At 33.2% G+C, this 18,633-nt stretch overlaps 2 protein-coding genes across 24 annotated transcripts in view; one reads left to right on the top strand and one right to left on the bottom strand.

The window, feature by feature from the left end:
* Positions 1 to 5,466, top strand: part of LOC143244997 (early estrogen-induced gene 1 protein-like) — a 75,795-nt gene extending 70,329 nt beyond the window's left edge. For all 9 annotated transcript variants that reach the window (XM_076490697.1, XM_076490698.1, XM_076490700.1 and 6 more), the window contains one exon: positions 270 to 5,466. In XM_076490697.1, the coding sequence (XP_076346812.1) occupies positions 270 to 385 (116 nt within the window). In that variant the 3' untranslated portion in view covers positions 386 to 5,466. The remainder of the gene's footprint in view (positions 1 to 269) is intronic.
* A 7,769-nt stretch (positions 5,467 to 13,235) lies between these two features.
* LOC143244996 (nuclear hormone receptor FTZ-F1-like) overlaps positions 13,236 to 18,633 on the bottom strand; it is a 105,655-nt gene continuing 100,257 nt past the window's right edge. For all 15 annotated transcript variants that reach the window (XM_076490679.1, XM_076490695.1, XM_076490686.1 and 12 more), the window contains 3 exons: positions 17,633 to 17,891; positions 16,563 to 16,663; positions 13,236 to 15,873 (listed from right to left, as the gene is read on the bottom strand). In XM_076490679.1, the coding sequence (XP_076346794.1) occupies positions 15,727 to 15,873; positions 16,563 to 16,663; positions 17,633 to 17,891 (507 nt within the window). In that variant the 3' untranslated portion in view covers positions 13,236 to 15,726. The remainder of the gene's footprint in view (positions 15,874 to 16,562; positions 16,664 to 17,632; positions 17,892 to 18,633) is intronic.

The following is an 18,633-nucleotide window of genomic DNA, read 5'->3' as shown; positions in this document are numbered from 1 at the left end:
TATACAAAAGTGTGAAAAATTGGTTCAATTAACTCATGTTCTTGCACATTATCATATATCAGTACTTAAGAAGAGCTTTCAGCAGTTGGTTCTTCCTCACACTTTCACATTTTCTGTCTTCTATTCAAAATATAGGTATTTGTACATACTCTAGATAAGTGAGATATCTGCTACAACAGTCATTTCTTACTTTAAAATATAATTGCTTTTAATGAAGCAAAAAAGAAAAAAATACATTTAATTTGATGTTTGGTTTCTAATTTCCGTAGATCGTGGACTGCAACTGTTCATTGACAAAGATGGAAAGACTACGTTAGGAAGCCAGAGCAGCAAGTCTCAATCTAGCAAGACCAAGCTAGAGAAAGTAGTGATTGAACACAGATAGCACTGTGTGGTAAAAGTCACCTACTAGAAGCACAATTTGCATTGCATTCAATGATATTGTAGCTTTATATGTAGATGTTTTTCATATCATACTCTGTGATGATTATGAAATTAAAGTTAAGGGTCTTCAATCAGATAATATGATTATAATTTCTAAAATGTTTCTTTTTTTATTGGGTTCTGTTTAGATTCATGACTAATCTTCTGCTTTGTATGCTGTTAAGATCACCTAATAACGCAATGTAAGAATTAGATGTTACTGTGGTGGCAAGTATTAACAGAGAAATTACTCCTGCATTAGCTTATGTGACCTTATAGTAGAAATGCTGATTTTTTTCTTCTGCTTTGGATGTTGTGAGATTAACTACAATGAGACAACATATTGTGTACATAAGGCACAGGATCACTTATTAAAAGACTTGTTTATGGTGGAACCTGTGAAGATTGTACACTGAACTGAAAGTAATGATTTTTTTCATTTGATGCACTGATAAATAGATACTGCAAGAAGTTTTTTAGTTGATTGGCTATCTTCACTGATCATCTACTAGAAGAACAGGTCATTTCTTCATTAAAGATTAAAATGATTATCATCTAGATACAGTGATGTTTTGTGTATTTGATGTTGTGGTAGTAATTCACTGGAAAGACATATATTTTCTGCAGTGGATGTTGTGGTTATAATCTTTTGATTATATGCATTGTTTATGATCATTGTATAATCTGTTGATATAAAGAACTAATAAATTATCGAAATCTTGTACTTTTGTCAAAGCTGGCTTTGTATGATTGCTTGTCAGTCTAGTCACAGAAAGCTGACAATAAGAAAAGAAACATCATAATATGCAATTATTATTGTGCACAAATCAGGACTTTGGATGTATATCACATAAAAGCAGATATTTAATGTAAATAACTGAAAGCAAATGGTCTATGTATATATAAAATTGATTCAAAAATATGTAAGATATATATGCTATGGCAGCAAAGAAGGTAAAGGTTTTTTTTCGTACAGGCACTTGTATATCAGTATTGTCATTAACAAACTTTGCTGCTTGATGTTATAGTGTTTGGTATGTAAGGTACATTTATAAATACCAGAATTCATGAATTTCTTTTACTGTTCTGGAAGATTTATTAAGCTGTTTTGCTTTCAAAGGAGAAAAGAGTAAAATGTGCCATTATATGAGGGAACAAAAACTTGTGTCATGCAATTGTTTGATTTCTTTTTTTCTTGAGTATTTGTGCAGTTTCAAAACTTCTTGTATCAAGATTTTCAGAAATCAGGATTTTACTTTGTGTTTCTATTTTAATTAAATCATATCCATATAAAGGTAATTAATAATAACCAAATTTTTTTATTCCAGCAAAGCAGGTTATGCTTATTTAAATGATTCTAAATCAGTCATAAGCCTAAGTAATCTTAACATTTCAAGTAAAACCAGATCTTGGAAGAAAAAAATACATCATAGATTTCATAAACTTAAAGATTAGGATAGTACAAATCAAAATTAAATAAAACTTAAATGTGTAAAAATATTTTTTTCATTTTTTTAATAATATTAAAAGCATTCAAAAGTAATATAAAAATCTACAATAATATTTATAATATTATATCTGCTCACATGAGGGAGAGAAAGTACTTTGGAGCATTTATAATATCCATTTAGCAAGAAAGTAAGAACTATAATTTTGAAGCATTATGGGATACTCAGCAAAGGTGAGATTTAAATTTAATAACTAAAATGTTTGCTAAATGATGAATATTTATTCCAGTTTATATATTAACTTTGTAAGTTTTATCTGTAACTGTGAATTTTGTTGTTGGTTATCCTACATGTTTTAACTAATTCACTTAAGAACAAAAAAATAACACTTTATGGAAGATGCTTTCTTTGTTTTTGAACAAGAATCATACAACAATCCCAAAATGTAAGTTGTAATCAAAAGTTTATTTGGTTTACAAGCTCAAGCGTGAATACAAAAAACATTTAATAACATCATAAAAGAGATGTAGATGGTTGGAAATGCTATTAAAGTTTGTTTATTTTTATGCTAAAAGACTAGAATATCACATTAAAAAAAATAACTTGTGTTATGTAGCCTTGTTCCTTTATATAAGGCAGTCAAGGCACTTTCAAATTGCTGATCTTTTAACCAGTACTTACAATAATGTTTGGTTGTTAGAATGAATATACTAATGAATCAGAGTTGACTTCATTTACAGAAAAAAATGTCTTTCTATTATCTTTTATTTTTGTCTTTCTATTATCTTTTATTTTATTTAATTGCTTTCATTTTTGATTATCATAAAGATAAATTATTTATGATTCTACATCAAGAATTTGTTTCATAATCGAACAAGTCTTAAAAAGTTTTACAAAATTTGTTATGTATTTGAACTGTGTAGTATAACTTTTGTGAAGCATGACCAACTAATATGTATTATAATGCCTTCAAGATTGTTGATTATTGAAAGCACATCACAGTATTATGTGCGAACATAAATATGTTTATTATATTGCACAGGTAAAATAAGTATTTATTAAAGCAAGCTGTTATACATCAGTTTTCATATTTTAACTCTCACGTTAAAGTACAGTGTATTGAACTAAAGTTCTGTCCTTAATATGATGTATCATAACAGCTTTGTTAATTCTATGTGATTGTATAATGAGTATACAGTTGAGAATGTTAACTGGTAGCTAATAGTTTTAACTTCATATCATGTTAAGTACATATATTTGTGTATTATGTTGTAATGAATCAGTTTTTCACTAGTTCATGTGAAAAGCTATACTGAAATAATAACCTTGAATATAAAGATATATATGGTTAAATATACTTTTTGAGCCAGTGCTGAATAGTTATGCATTTGTAGGGTTTTTAATTGGTCTGAGGTGTAATAAGTGGTCATCCACACACACAATAATAATAATAAAATTAGATAAATGCCATTACACACAGGATCAAAATAATTGACAAATCCCATTTACATGAACTGTCTATGGATTTAAATGAACATAAATGTTATGCTCTGGACATGTTATTAATGTAAGCACATAAAAAATGTCAGGTACTGATTTTTCTACTGCTTCATATGGATGTTGCTTTGAACTGTACAGATAACATATGACAGTTTTTCTGGCTATTCTTTTTGTTTTCCTAAAAATCAAGGTAAAACTAATAAGCTGCATAATGTGATTACTGTTATTATACTGTACACTGATTACATGAATTATCTAGATTAATCTTATAAAATGAAAGTTGGCAAGTTGTACATTTAATCTTCCAAAATGTACTAGTATAAGAAATGCAATATCTAGTTATTTGTAAAGATCAAGAGAAAGCTAGTGGGCTTTTTGTATAGCTTTTAAGCATGCTGCTAACAAAAGAAACTACTGGGTTAATTTTCTCAGAATTGAGGAAGAGAGTTTTATGTTTAAGTATATTAGTAACACAAGACATGAAATATCCAGGTTGGTTTTGGGAGAATCAAGGAAAGCTAGTGAACTCCCCATTTAGATGCTCTTGGTATTGACATGTAAGAATGAGAAATAATTTTTGTATGAAGTTAATATTAATAGTTAGTTTATACTTCAGTAAAACTAAAGTTATTTTTCTTTTAAGTTTTTATTCCTGTAATATTACATGAAATTTGTGACCTTAACTTTTCACTATAGTAACAATGTTTTAACCTTGTTGCCTTTGGCTTATTCTTCAATAACATTAACTAAAGTTAATGGTCTTTAGTAACCTTCATGATTTTTTGATAATAAGATTATTAATCAGCAATATTTTGCAAACCTTGAAGCATGTCGTTAACAAGCATGATGTTTTATCCTTGTTAAGTGAAGATTTTCTTGCACGTGTCTAAGAAATTTAAGTTTGATTTTAAAATAGATAATATTTTTTCAGTAAGGCTACATGGTGATTACTGGTTCAGTTGACCTCTTGCTTATCAGATCCTATACTGTGGGTGGTATCATGAGTGATGTTTCTCATCACTACTTAGTTGAGTTCACATCACATTAAGTATTTAAATACTTTGTTTTCTTAAAACAGTTATTCCATTTATTTTATAACAGAGAAAGATTACTTTGTTGTTGAAAGAAGAAATATTTTTTAACAAAATTCAGAGAATCTTTAAACTATGCCTTTGGATAAATGAACAAATCTTTCTTCATATCGTGATGTCATCACATCCTATATTTGTAAATGTCTTCAATGATCAGAAGAACCTATTGTTTCTGGGTCTTTTTTTTAAATACTGCCACAGTTACAATGGTTAATAACCTTTTTATTGCATAATCATCTTGGTAAGCATGATTTTTCTACTTTGAATGTAAGAATTGCTAGTTCTGTAAATGTTAAGGGGGTGTGAAATAAATGATTTTTATTGTGAGAAGGTATTTTGAATGTATTGCTTAGGTACATTTTTAAGTTCGTATTTTGATAAAAGAATTGTTAATGTATTACTTGAAGCTGTATTTAGATGTTTAGTAAGTATTGTTACAAAGCTGAGGGTAAAGTTGCAGGTCATAAAGAATTCTCTTTATTGTATGCATAATTCATGTTTGTTTGGAATGTACAGGAGTAGTAAACAAATTGTGTAACAATATAAAATATATCTTGTACAAACAATTTCTGTACCAATGTTGGTGAAAATTAATCGTTATCTACTAGTAGTTTAAAAATTTTGTGATGTGGATCCAGGTGTATTGACACCCCTGTAATTCATTAAGTGTTTATGGGTGCACACATTGAGATAGAGGTGCTTTCTTGTTCTTATTAAATAAACTCATCATTTTGCCTGCACAAAGTGTGCTGTCTGTGGGGTTTCAGTGAGTGGTAAACCAGTTTACAGTTTCTATTTGTACGTGTTGTTGGTTTTTAATATGATATTTGTACTTTTATCTTTGCATGTAAAATAACTATTTTCTCATCTATTCTTTTCAAGATATTCAATGTGATTGTAATTTTTCTTGACAATACTGACTTTGGAACTTTTTGTGTATGTATTGCTGTTCCATGAAAGAGAGAAACTTGCATATGTGAAATAAAATAATTTTTCTAACAGTGGTTTTATGAGGAACTGTTATAAATGACTACCATTTAAAGTGTGTGTATGTGTTTATACACTGTACATTTCTACCTTACGGTTCAGAAACGTGCTTATAAAAAGACTGAGGACGAATACACTGTTTAGTCGAAGGTTCTTGATGGAATTTTGAATATTATTATATACAGATATAGGAAAGTTTAGTAAATTCGTGGAGGATCAAAGTCTTAATTGTTTTTGAATGAGATATTCTTCAGCAAACGGTTATTTCCTAACATATTAGCCACTTGCGTGAAGGAACCTTCGGGATTAGAAAGCAGCAAAGCATGTGAAATTCACCAATGATGTTAATACACATGGATTACTTTTTTTTTTGAAAGACAAGTATAATTCGTTAACGTTACTCATATTTCCAAGAGATTGTACTCGTGTATTTCTGGACTCGATGTGATGCAATCATTGAATGGAAGTAATTTAAATCGTTCAACTATTTTCTTTTGATGGTAAGTAATCATAGGAGTTTAGATACCTTGTGTTTCGCAGAACTTAACTATGTAATGCTGAAAAGTATTGAATATCTGTGGCACGTGACAACGAAACCCGAAATAAGGGTGGTAGTTAGTGTGGTGCCACCGAAAATTCATAGCTTTTGGAAAAGGTATGTAACAGCTTCTTTCAGTGGAAATTCTTTATACATTACTATCAAGGTGTGTTTACATAGCATTTTTTATAGAATTTCCATAATGATGTCAAGTTTACATAATGAAGTTAGAAAACAAACGAATAAAGATCAAATTTGAGTTCAGGAGACCATCCAGAAAGAGAGCTGCAATAAGTGGCGTTGTGTAACAGGTGAAAACCCACAAACATAAAGGTTAGTGGTAAAAACTGTCTGTGTTCCGGCCCACAGTAAACAATATAATGAAGAGGAATCTCTATCTGGAAACGAGGCCCTCAGGGTATGGGTTCATCAATACAAAGTGTCTTGTCATACCTCTGTTCAACCGTTGCTTTCATCAAGAAACTTTAAACAAATTTTTTATCGTGTTTAATTTCGCGCAACGCTACTCGAGGGCTATCTGCGCTAGCCGTCCCTAGCCAGTGTAAGGCTAGAAGCAAGGCAGCTAGTCATCACCAACTCTTGGGGTACTTTTTTACCAAGGAATAGTGGGATTTACCATACCTATATAACGCCCCCACGGCTGAAAGGGCGAGCAGCTTTGGTGGGGCGGGGTTTCGAACCAGCGACCCTCAGATTACGAGTCGAGGGTCTTAACCCCCTGGGTTAGAGATTAGTAGTTTTTCAATGAAAACTATTGAAACTTTGTATAAAAAACTTTATTACCCTGACTATTTCATATTGTAGTTATTAACAGTTTCGTCTGTGTTTTTGAATATAACTTAATTATGTACTAAGAGAGAAATGTTATGTAAATATCACACACAACTAATGATGCTGTCTGAAACTGTAAGTAGTATTACTTAAGGAATTTAAGCACTAAATGTATAGTCTATATGTCGCTCAGCTACAAATTTCCAGACTCATTACGCTCAAGTTTGGGGCTAAATCCAAGCAACTGGCACAACATAGATACATCACTCTTCCACTATGCGTCTGACAATAAATAAGTACTTCACTTCCTCTGATATATCAATCACCCTCAAACTCGTGTTTAATAATACCTATAATTACAGAAATGATATGTATTCACGTTTTAAGTGATCCACACATCTTTTTCAGTAACGAAAAAAGTTTAAATTCGCTATTGTTGTTAAGTGAATCCCCCATAATGTTTAAAAAAAACTACACTGATGATGAGTTGACTTTTAATAAGCGTACATACACTTTTTAAGCATTGTTTTTCATGATTAATAAAAGTTTTCTCCCTTAATATTCAAATTTAAGTTTAATAATAGACCAATTGCTTTGCATAGAAATAATGTCATTAGATTTATAACTCTACAATACAATAATAAACAAGAAAAACGTGTTGTCTTTACTTTTCTTGTACTCTTAAAGCTATAATAGAAGAGCGAATAAGAATAAACTTCTCTCCCCCTCCTGGCCGTTATGACCAGGTGGGTTAAGACGTTCGACTTGTAAAAAGGGTCGCGGTTTGAATCCCGGTCGCGCCAAACATGGATACAGCCATGTTATTCAAGGACAGACCCAATTCATCCACTTGAATATGAAAACCAAAAGTAGCAATGGCAGATCTTCTGTTCTGAAAAAGTACGGCCCATAGAGGAAGAAAAAACACCCCAGGTAAGGAACAAAGTTTTGAAGAATATAGTAAAGACAGTTGCAAATGGCAGAGGTGCAAAGAAGTTTCATGAGACTATGTATAAGCTCTGAACTGGTGAAGCACTATGCCGAGTGGCAAAGACAGGGTGAGCACACGCTGATCACCCAAGAGTGCCACCCCTCAATCACACAGCCTGTCATTTCTGTACAAAGAAAACTGTCAGAAGGGGATTGTATCGGCAGGTTTCAGAAATGTTTGCTGTAAGGAAAGACATACAGGATGGTAGGAAGCAATCAGTGTTTTGATGTCATCCAGATTTGAACTAAATCTCGACAGTTCCATTGTATCAAGGTGGCTGTTTTTATTTGTGTAGACGAATTGGGTGAAAGAACCATTCTGTTCACAACCATGCCTTTTTTCTTTACAGTCTTTATTCAAGGGAGGTCTATCGACCTCCATGGATCTGCCCTGGGTCAATTGAGCAGGTCTTTGCCGTTAGAAGAGGATTTCAGAGACTGAGGACATGAACAAATGATCGTTTTGCATCTTGGGGTGGGAGAGGAGGATGTATCTGAGGAAAGGCCTGTACCTGGAACCAAAGGAAATGGATCTTAGGATTTGCTGGAATGTATGTAAGGGACAGAGATGAGTGTTAAAGTTTATTCATCAACTTTTTAACCATGGAGGTCAAAAGACTTCTCATTTGGTTTGAGAATGATTATTTTGGGGGCACAGAGAAATTCGCCTGCACTCCCACCATATAGTGGAACGAAGTGTAGCAGCATACGTCCGAGATGAAGTGGTGAACAGCAACTTTCGAGCCTCAGGATAAGTATTGTTATGAATCGTTTTCAAATGCTGCACTTCTTTTTCGTCCAACCATTTAGGGCAAGAACGAAAGTAGGAGGGATGAGAGCCCTTGCAATTGATGCAATGAGAGTCTATTTCACACTCATAGGCATCATGATCTTTGCCACTGCAACAAGCACACGAAATCACGACAAGACGTCTTTGGGTGGTCTGCTGACACTGGAAACATCTGAGAGGATTTGGAATGTACAGCCATACCCTGCAATTAAGATAACCTGCCTTGACGGTGGCAGGTGGACGTGGTGATGTAAATGTCAGAACGAGGATATTGGTCGGCGTCGTAATTCCATCTTTGCGAGTGGAGATACACATCACGGCAGAAACTTCTTGAGTGGAGAAACCAGCAAGAATCTCTGACTCAAGGATGTTCTTCAAATTCCTCTTAACAATAACTGCTTGTGATGAATTCGAAGTAGCATGAGGTATAACCTCAATAGTATGTCCCCAATTGTCTTTGAATGCAAGAGGAGTTCACTGTGTTGAGATGTGGATATTTCCATCAATATGTCACTAGATCGAAGCTTCTTTACTGACTTTGGAGAGTCAGCTCCCCTCTAGTCCCTTCTGAACGAAAAAGGGAGACATTTGCTCTAAAAATTTGTCTGAAAGAGAATGTAGTACAAGATAATGAGGTACAGATGTTGAAGATTGCAGTTCAGAATCTTCAAGACGTGGTCGTTTACCTATGAACCGTTTTTCACTATTTTATTTACGTTTTGATTTGGAGAATCCATATTAAAAAAGGAATATTTCGGTACCCACTGACCCAACCCACCATGGAGCCCTACAAGAAGATGCATTACAATGCCAAACAAAGACACTGCAGCAATGCCAGGGTTTCGTGAGCACTATACCCAAACCCCAGCATCAGATACAATGTCCACAACACCTGTTGAGAACATCCAACACTGGTACTTGGTTCCCCAAGTGGACCAGCTGATTGACCCAAGACTGGCCAACCCACGGCCACCCGTCTCCAGGAATTCAAAGCTAAAGTGGTGTGTTAGGGTTGGACCTCTCAACCACCAGGATCCTTTCCTCTCCTTCGTGGGTCGCCACGCACGGCAAACACATGGGCGGATGTTTAGATCCCAGAGGCGCTAAACTGAAAGAACAGAACCTTCCCTGGGAGGTCTCCTCACCACGTACAGAAATCCACATTGAGGAGCATCTTCTATGGTAGAAGGAAGTTGTGCAATGATAGCATTAACCTTCACACTCAAATGAGTAATGCTTAAGACATGTGGTTGAGGAGTTCCAAGTTCCTTTCAAAAAAAAAAAGGGAAAGTGTCGTTCCCACACCGATGTGGAATCACTGGTGTATTAAAGATTTGAATAAAAGTGAGTAAATAGCCACACAACCCATATGAGTGGAAGTCTCGCAAAATGCCGTACCTCGAACTAGTACGTAAGCCTTCTGAAGGTCAAAGAAAATAAGATGTTGCCACTTGAGGAAGACTTCTCTGATGGACATTTTAAGTCGAATCAGGTGGCCTACAGTGGAGCACTATCATTGGAACCCACACTGGGTGGTCGAGAGGAGGTTGTTTGATGCGAGGAACCGATGAGCGTTAACCATCCTCTCTAAGATTTTACACAAACAACTGATGAAAGCAATTGGACGATAATTACAAGGGATCTTGAGATCCTTCCTTGGATTAGATAAAGGGAAGATAACAGCCTGGAACCAAGCATCAAGAAAACATTCTCCTGCCAGATTTTGTTAAAAACAACTAGAAAAATAGCAAAAGAGGCAGTAAATAACAGGTTCGACCACTTCATTTTAAATAAAAAAGGAAGACATTTACCCTAAAGATATGTCTGATAAAGAATGTAGTATGAGAAAAGATGGTAAAGGTGTAGAAGGTAAAGACTTCTGTTCAAAATCTTCATGATGTGGACGTTTACCAATGAGCTGTTTTTTCTTATTTTATTTTTACTTGGAATTGGGAATCCATAATAAAAGAAAGATTCGGTGCCCACTAACCCTATAAACCATGAAGCCCTACGCAGACATACTAAAATGACAAACAAAGACATTGCAGTAATGTCAGGGTTTCGTGAGCACTATACCCAGACACCAGCATCAGACGTAATGTCCATAGCTCCCGTTGAGAACATCCAACACTGGTGCTCAGTTGGCCCTACTTCAATTGGAACAACCGACTGACCCTGAGGGGCACTCCAAGGTCTACGAGAATTCAAAGCCAAAGTGGCATGTTGGGGTTGGATCCCTCAACCACTAGAATCTTCTCCTCCCTTTCACGAGCTACCACACTCGGCAAACACGTGTGTGGACATTTAGACTTTAGAGGAGGTAAACTGAAAGTACAGAACCTTCCCTGGGTGGTGTCCTCACCACTAACAGGAATATTCCTCTAAAGGTATATTAATCCATAAATGATTTCTATTGTTTAACTTGTACATAATGTTACATATTATATTTCGGGCGAACTTTCGATTTGTTATGCTGGGTATTACGATTCCAAATAGCTGGAAATTTAGATTTAGAGGTTAATTGAATGCTAATATGTATCAAATTTATTATATTTACCAACAAGATTGATACACACGATTTTCCTTTGTAATACACGTATACTTTAATATTCAAACAACAACACAATTTATAATAATGGTTATTACAAATAATGATTTATATACAAAAGTTCTATAAACTTCCAAACAATACTGATTTTTATATCAGTATTTATTTTTTTTTTTGTTGATGTACACAGGTACACTTGGCTCTGTTCTTGGCTGGCCGACGCCGTATATACACTAACTTTTCACTGAGGAAGATATCTAATGTTGTCGTAGAAATACTAACATCCTAAGTTAATCCTCTAAAATTAAATGGTTTGTAATCTTGAAAATCTAGAAACGTTCCTAGACAAGTATCTGTAGTTCTCCAATTAATAAGCGTTTATCACAGTTAAAGTGGTTTATAATGAACTGTGCCAAACCAACAGTATAAAAACTGTCTCTTCGCGAGTCGATTTATAAACATTTAGGATGAGGTTCTCGAAAGTTTAGTTGGTAATAATATTGGGAGATACGCTAGGGCTTTCGTATATCATATTGCTGATTCTTACACTCGGGAATATGCTACAAATTTAGAGAACAGACGAATCTTTCGCAATACACATTTAACAGTACAAGTTACACGCATTTTAAAATGTATATTAAATTGAAACACAGATATTAAAATAAATATGGAATAATAAAGCCGTTACAATGCATATATCTATATGAAAACAAAATAAGCAAACAAGAAAAAACGTGTTTAAACTAGTACGTTTTCCATTTTACAGGCACTGTTAAAAGATAACAAATCATGCATTAATTTTTAAACTATTACAAAACAAACTTCTCAAAATGAATATAGCAGGACCTGTAGTTGTCAGTTCCATACTTCTTACAATATGATCACGAAGTTGACAATGACAATGTTTTGTCATTAAGCTACTATCTACTATTTCCTATATCCATGCGATTTTAGGGTCTGGAGGTATTTATGTTTCAAAAGTAGAGTGAAGGACGTTCACCAATTTTGTGAATATTAGACCTTGCAAATATCACTAAAATAGGGTTAAGTACAAGTCAATGATTTAAGACTCAACTGGTTTGTATAATTAAACTATGAAATTCTTACAGGTTCTTAATTAATGACACGAAAAACTTGTCTATTGAAACAATTGCAAATGTTCACTTTATTTATGAGATACTCTCTTATAAAATATGAAACTTAATGCGTGTTTTTATATACATATAAGTTAAGTTACTCCTTGTGCTGGCGGGCCTGGTGGTTAGGGAAATTTGTGAGGTGGTGTACTCAAATCCCTGTTAATTATGGGTGCGTTATAACACGACGATCAATCCCATTATTCGTTAGTAAAGAAGTAACCTAAGAGTTGGTTAACTCGCTGCCTTCCTTCTAGTCTTACACTACTAAATTAGGGAAGTCTAGTACAGATAGTCCTAAAGCATCCTTGCACGAAATTCAAAACAAACAAGCCTTATACTGCGCTATAGTTTTAAAATACTTCTGTAGTTTACATGAAATATTCATATTTCCGAAAAACAAATTTGTTCTGGATTTCATGTGGCTCTGCCAATACTATTGTGCTGTTATGCCTAGAGAAAGAGTTCTTAAGAAGCATTCGAAAGTAACCTTGTTCCTTTGGAAATGACTTTTGAAAGTTGTAGATGGATAATTCCGAATGATGTCTTTGTATATTTCACAACCTTACCGTAATCAGCTAAAACTTTTGTTATAAAACGAAACTTGAGCTGTAGTAAAGGTCGGTATTACTATACACATTATCCTGCCTATTGAATTGGGGTTCAAATCCTGAAGCTTTTTTTTCTAAATCCAGGAAGTTTCCTATAATTATGGAGGTTTGGAAAGCCTCACTAGCAAACGCATTCCAAACGTTGCAATTCCTACTCATGAGTTGATCCCCTTAGTTGTCCGTGCGCACGTTTAGCAAGCGCACTGTGTTCACTCTTTGTAAGTTATCATAAATTATTACATTTAAGTGATGTTTGTAGTAGCGTCGTCTGTAGAATAACATTTGACAATAATTCCGTTTACATGGTGTATATTTCACGCTAATTTTAGACAATATAGACGTATGCGTTATTCTGTAATAAATAATTGCAGAAACACCAAGTTTCAATTTATAAAGGAGTTTTATTTCCTTTTCATTGTTATACAGGGGTATCATGTGATTTATGGACACCAGAATGATTGTTTTTAAAGACAAAGGTTATTGTTATGATCTCTACCTTAACCTCATCAGCACCATCTACCGATCATTTATACAAGATCTTGCGTCATAAACTTACACCAATACTACAAATTACACTGTGCTAATCAAGAACATTTTAAAATATGTATTAATCAATGCGACTGCTAATTACAAGTTGGCCAGATCCAATTAAAACAAGTTAAAATCGTTATTCTTTATTGCAATAACCCATACGGCTATATGTATAAAAGGCTTAAGGACAAAGAAACGAGCGTTGTTCAACTTGTCTCATAAAATGTTACTGCATTATTACTAGCGTCAGTGATGTTGTTAATTACGTACAAAACCTAAATTTCTGGAGCAACGAACAAGACAAATGTGTGAGATCAAAGATCTGTAACAATAACCTACCTTTAAAACATGTGATCATAACATAAACTTCAGTATTTCAACCAGAAATCACCAATTATTTACATGCTCATGATGTAAGAACAAACAGTACCTAAATATATCTGCTTTGCTGCCATTGTTAACACTTTTTTTAATTACTATCTGTCATTAAAATTCGTAATCATTTACAATAAAAATACAAAAAATTCATCAATATAAAACAAATTCTATAGCTTCTATAATCTTATTTACTTTAAATTTCTAGGTAAAATATTCTAAAAAATCAGAAATCTCTGTTTCATCTCACCGATGTTGATACTTTTAAGTTTCTGTCATTGAATTCCACATTTAAATTGTTAACGACTGACAGCAATACACCAGATAGACATGACTATTTTCATATACAAAATTACGACATTTAGTGACTGAGTTGGGGCTGGAGACAAAGTTGTAGTATTCTGAATGAGATTAAACTAATAATAATGCGATTTATGGCCTTTAAACAACCAGCCCATTACTGGCAGGGTGTGGTAAAACTGGACAGCAGTTATTAAAACAACAGGTAGTGACATTACTGATAGACTGTACAAAGTTCAAATATAACAATAAAATCTAAATTATCATAGGCACAAAGGTAACAACAAGAAGTTATAATTCAGTTAACAAGAGCCAAAAACATCATGATCTTAAAAAAAAACTTCTCCTATTATTCAAACTGACCTATGGTCACTTGCTGGGAGAAAATCACAATGGCAGCGCTGTATTTTCACAAGGTGATCTCAATATAGCAGAAATTTGTGCGTCTTGCAGCATTGAAAACAAAAACACTGAATCAATAATATGTACATTTTATTTAGTTTTTTTTTCTTAGAGAGTTTATAGCTAGTGAGAAACTATATATATATATGCTCTTTATTCGACAGAATGTTTTGAAAAGAATATTTCAATGATCAATGATTTTTATTTGTTTACACAAATTTCTACCAACACAAACTCATTCCAAACCTTCAATAATTTACCGTACATTTCTGGAACTTTAGTAAAATACCAACGTGAAAAATAAATCCTTGTGATATACTCCAGCACTTTAAATAAATTTTGTTGGCTAGAAAGGCTCCCGACAAAAAGATCAGAGCACACATTTGAGATGTACACTAAGAGTCGAAAATCTGCATTAAAAATTTTACCAAAAGGGCAATTTTTTTTTTTAATTTGACCCACTTCGGGCAACATTCTAAATTTTGATGTTAATGCAGATACTACCTTAATAGTTAGCATGCTGCCCATAATTTTATATATTTCAAGAAAATACAGAGGCAACAATATTATATAAAGTCACTTCTGAAGGTGATACTTATTTTGTACTAAACACAATCAACAAACTTGCAGTATTTTTACACAATATTACCCAACACCGATAACACCCAATAAACAGCTAAATGATAGAGCTGGACACATAATGACCTACATCCTACAACAAAAATAACAAAGTCCTCCAGAAGGAATGTATATCCATCAACAACAAAATGATCTCTCACTTGAAAGAGGTCATCTTTAGCACATAAAAACTGTTCTCTCTCTCTCTCTCTTTTTTTCCCCCATAAATTTCTGATAAAAACAGTTGGCTTTAATGCTTCCATACTTTATGAAACATACTACACCAATTATTACAGTCTACTTCTTTAATTACTCTGGTTTCCATTGTTTATGTTAGCCCAGACTTCATGATCCACTGGTAAATTTCAATTCATAAGTCTACAAACAAAAAGGCAGCTTCTTAAGGTAATTTTGATGTGTATAAACGTTTTCTCCAGCTTGCTGGTAAAAATTATGATGTAATATTGTGTAAGAACAGAGGATGCCTCCAAATATGTAAAACAACTAACGATTAAAACCTCTACCTCAAAAACATCAACAAGAGAGATTAGATATCTTGTGTACTTGAGGTGTGCAACCAATACATTTTACTGATAAATGAGGTTACTGGAAGAATACATTATGTTTTCTAAGTGGTCCACCATCGTTATTTTCTTTTAGCATGTAACATCTCCATGAGCAAAGTTTGAGTAGGGGCATTACCATTGAGGTGTTTATAGTAAAGGAATTCTTCCCCTCTCACGCTAATGTGCTTCAACTCAGAGATACATTGCATCAATAGGTTGAATTTCTCCTGCAATAAAAGACAAATTTTGACATTACAAAAACAATGTGATTTCATACGAAAAATTCAAAAACACTAGTAACTGAAGATTATGGTTGAAATACGACATTGATTTATTGAGAGAAACAATTATTTGCAAGTGTTCTTAGTTTGATTTGTGCTGCCATCTATTGAACAAGGGTGAGAAGAAACTTCTTAGTAATTCCATTACTTCTGTTCTTTGACTAAACAAACATACAAGACAAGAAACCATATACAATTTTTCTTTTTAATTCTATCACTTTTATTCATAATGCACAACACTGATATTATAAAAAATACGTTACTAATTAATAACTACTTTTTTCAAGAACAGATAATTTATTACTTTAACGAGACATTCGTGGTCAGCAAGAAATGTTAATTTTATTCTTTCTACATTTTGTTTTTGTTTTCAGAAAACTGTTAGCTATCCATGAAATTTTACCGTAATAAAACAAGAAACACTTTGTTTTAAAAAGCGATTTCTAGTAAAATAACTACAATGTTAAACCTTTATTCTGTAACCTATCTTTGAAAATTTTGCTTGGACTGATAATATCCAGTACTGGTGTACGTTGATATAAGTTATCAGACCAGTGTTTGCTGTATAATTATTAAAGGTGTATTACAAAAGTCAACGCTGACCTTTCATGTTTTAATTTGTTTAAAGTACTTACAGTGATTTGTGGATAACAATTAATGGTGTACTCCAACAGAGTTTGTTTGGTTTGTTCATAAGCTTCATGGACCAACTTCATATTTGAAAGTTGTCTAACTTCTACAGAAAAATAACATTTTGTACAGTCACAAATCTAAACACCAGCGAAACACTCTGACTAAACTACAGCATAATTCAATTTTATATTGAGTTATTATTAGTTTAAAAACAGTGACCAACATGATATGAAAGTAATCTGTTTTCCTTAATTACCTATAATAGTATATAGTTCTATGCATAACTTTGAGCCAGTACTAGTTCAAATTTAATACACAGCATCTTCTATTGACTCAAATGAAAATCCTAATACAAAGCTTCACTTACTAGTTAATTTTAATCTCTGAATTACATAAAAGCTAAGTGTATATCTTGCAATCAATGTTTTTCCTAGTAGTTAAATTTGTCTGTACACAAATATGCACTCAATAATTTCAACTTCTGTTAGTCGTATTTTTGGGACAATAAAATACAGAGGTTAATTTGCAGGATAGTGCAATATTTATTAGTTCCCAATAAAGGGTACAGAGAATACTATATAACAGGTGTAAGGATCCACATATTGTAGGTCATATGGGTACAGGTGGACTACCCAAATCAAACCAAAATATTGAATTTTCAACAAGTGAACGAAAGCAGAAAGACTGGTTTTAATTGAGATATCACAAAACACAACTCCTTCTCCTAGCAAGTGAATACAATCAAATTATTTAAACTATTTCATCAGTTATATCTTCATATACAAAGTTACCATTTATTTACTCTGATGGTTACAAAATGAAGAAGCATTAGAGTTGTATTGTAGCAGCTGAAATACTTGGCAGTCAACAGGTTAAAGATGGGTATTTTTTTTAATTAATACTTAATTTGTGTTAAAAATGCTGTAAACTTGTAAAAGTTTTAGGTTACAGTTTACAAATTTAATATAGCAATTTAGCTTTTTTTATTATGGTTTAATTAAACCAAAATAAATAGATTACAAAGATTTAAGAAAATTACAGCTATACATAATAAAAAATAACACATTTTTACCTGGGTTCAACAAAATTAGAAACTTCAAACAGATGTAATCCACCAGATCAAACTTTAATTCCTGCAGTCGGAGAGACAATCTATGAAATTGTTCAACGAGTGTAGGAAGGCCCATTAGAGCTAGAGTCAAGAGATCAAACTTCTGACCATTAGGTAGAGTAGTTTCATCTGGCAGACCATTGTGAAGCCTATGGTGCAGGTTATCTAATATAAGCATGTCACTCCAAGAATGCTGCAATAGTTTCATCTGGTCATCCACCTAAAATAATTGTATATTAATAAAAAATACGTTATGAAAAACACAAGTCTACCACTACTTTTGTATATTAGGGCACATCATTTTAAAACTTTAGTTCATGTATTTTTATATATTATTTCCGGAAACCATAATTCATGTGATACACAAGTGGCATTGTAAATTTGTTTGTTATTAGATACGTAGTTACGCAAGGTTACTCAATGGCTAATTGCGCTCACCATTCCAAATTTTGAACTGATAGATTAGACGGACAGCAAGTAATCAACCCCACCCACGTCCAAATCTTGTGCTACTCTCTTCTTACAATGTACCAACAGACCCCCAGGAGTGGAGGGCTGTTTATTTTTCTTTTTGCGGTAACAGTTTGGTTTGATTTGTTTTGAATTTCACGCAAAGCTACACGAGGGCTATCTGCACTTTGCGGTAACGGGACGTGTACATTGAATCTACAAGTCCACAGTCTAATAGGCTAGCCACTGGACCAAGCTCGACAAATATGATACATCAAATAAACATGTACTATAGTGTGCTGAGTAGTCTACATAGAATAAAAGTCACGTACTAACATAGTAAACAGCAAATCGGTTTAGTCCAAAGGTATCAGGAACAATAAACGTGCTTTAACTTAAATGCTGTTTGTTATTTATTGTTCCAGAAAAAAATAATAATCATATTCTTTTAAGTGATTAAAAGTACTTTAAAGCCTTTCAAATTTATAACAATCTAATGTTTATTTCATTTT

Source organism: Tachypleus tridentatus, chromosome 2 (genome assembly GCF_004210375.1).
Source record: "Tachypleus tridentatus isolate NWPU-2018 chromosome 2, ASM421037v1, whole genome shotgun sequence".
Taxonomy (NCBI): domain Eukaryota; kingdom Metazoa; phylum Arthropoda; class Merostomata; order Xiphosura; family Limulidae; genus Tachypleus; species Tachypleus tridentatus.
This window is presented reverse-complemented; position numbering and strand designations above follow the sequence as displayed.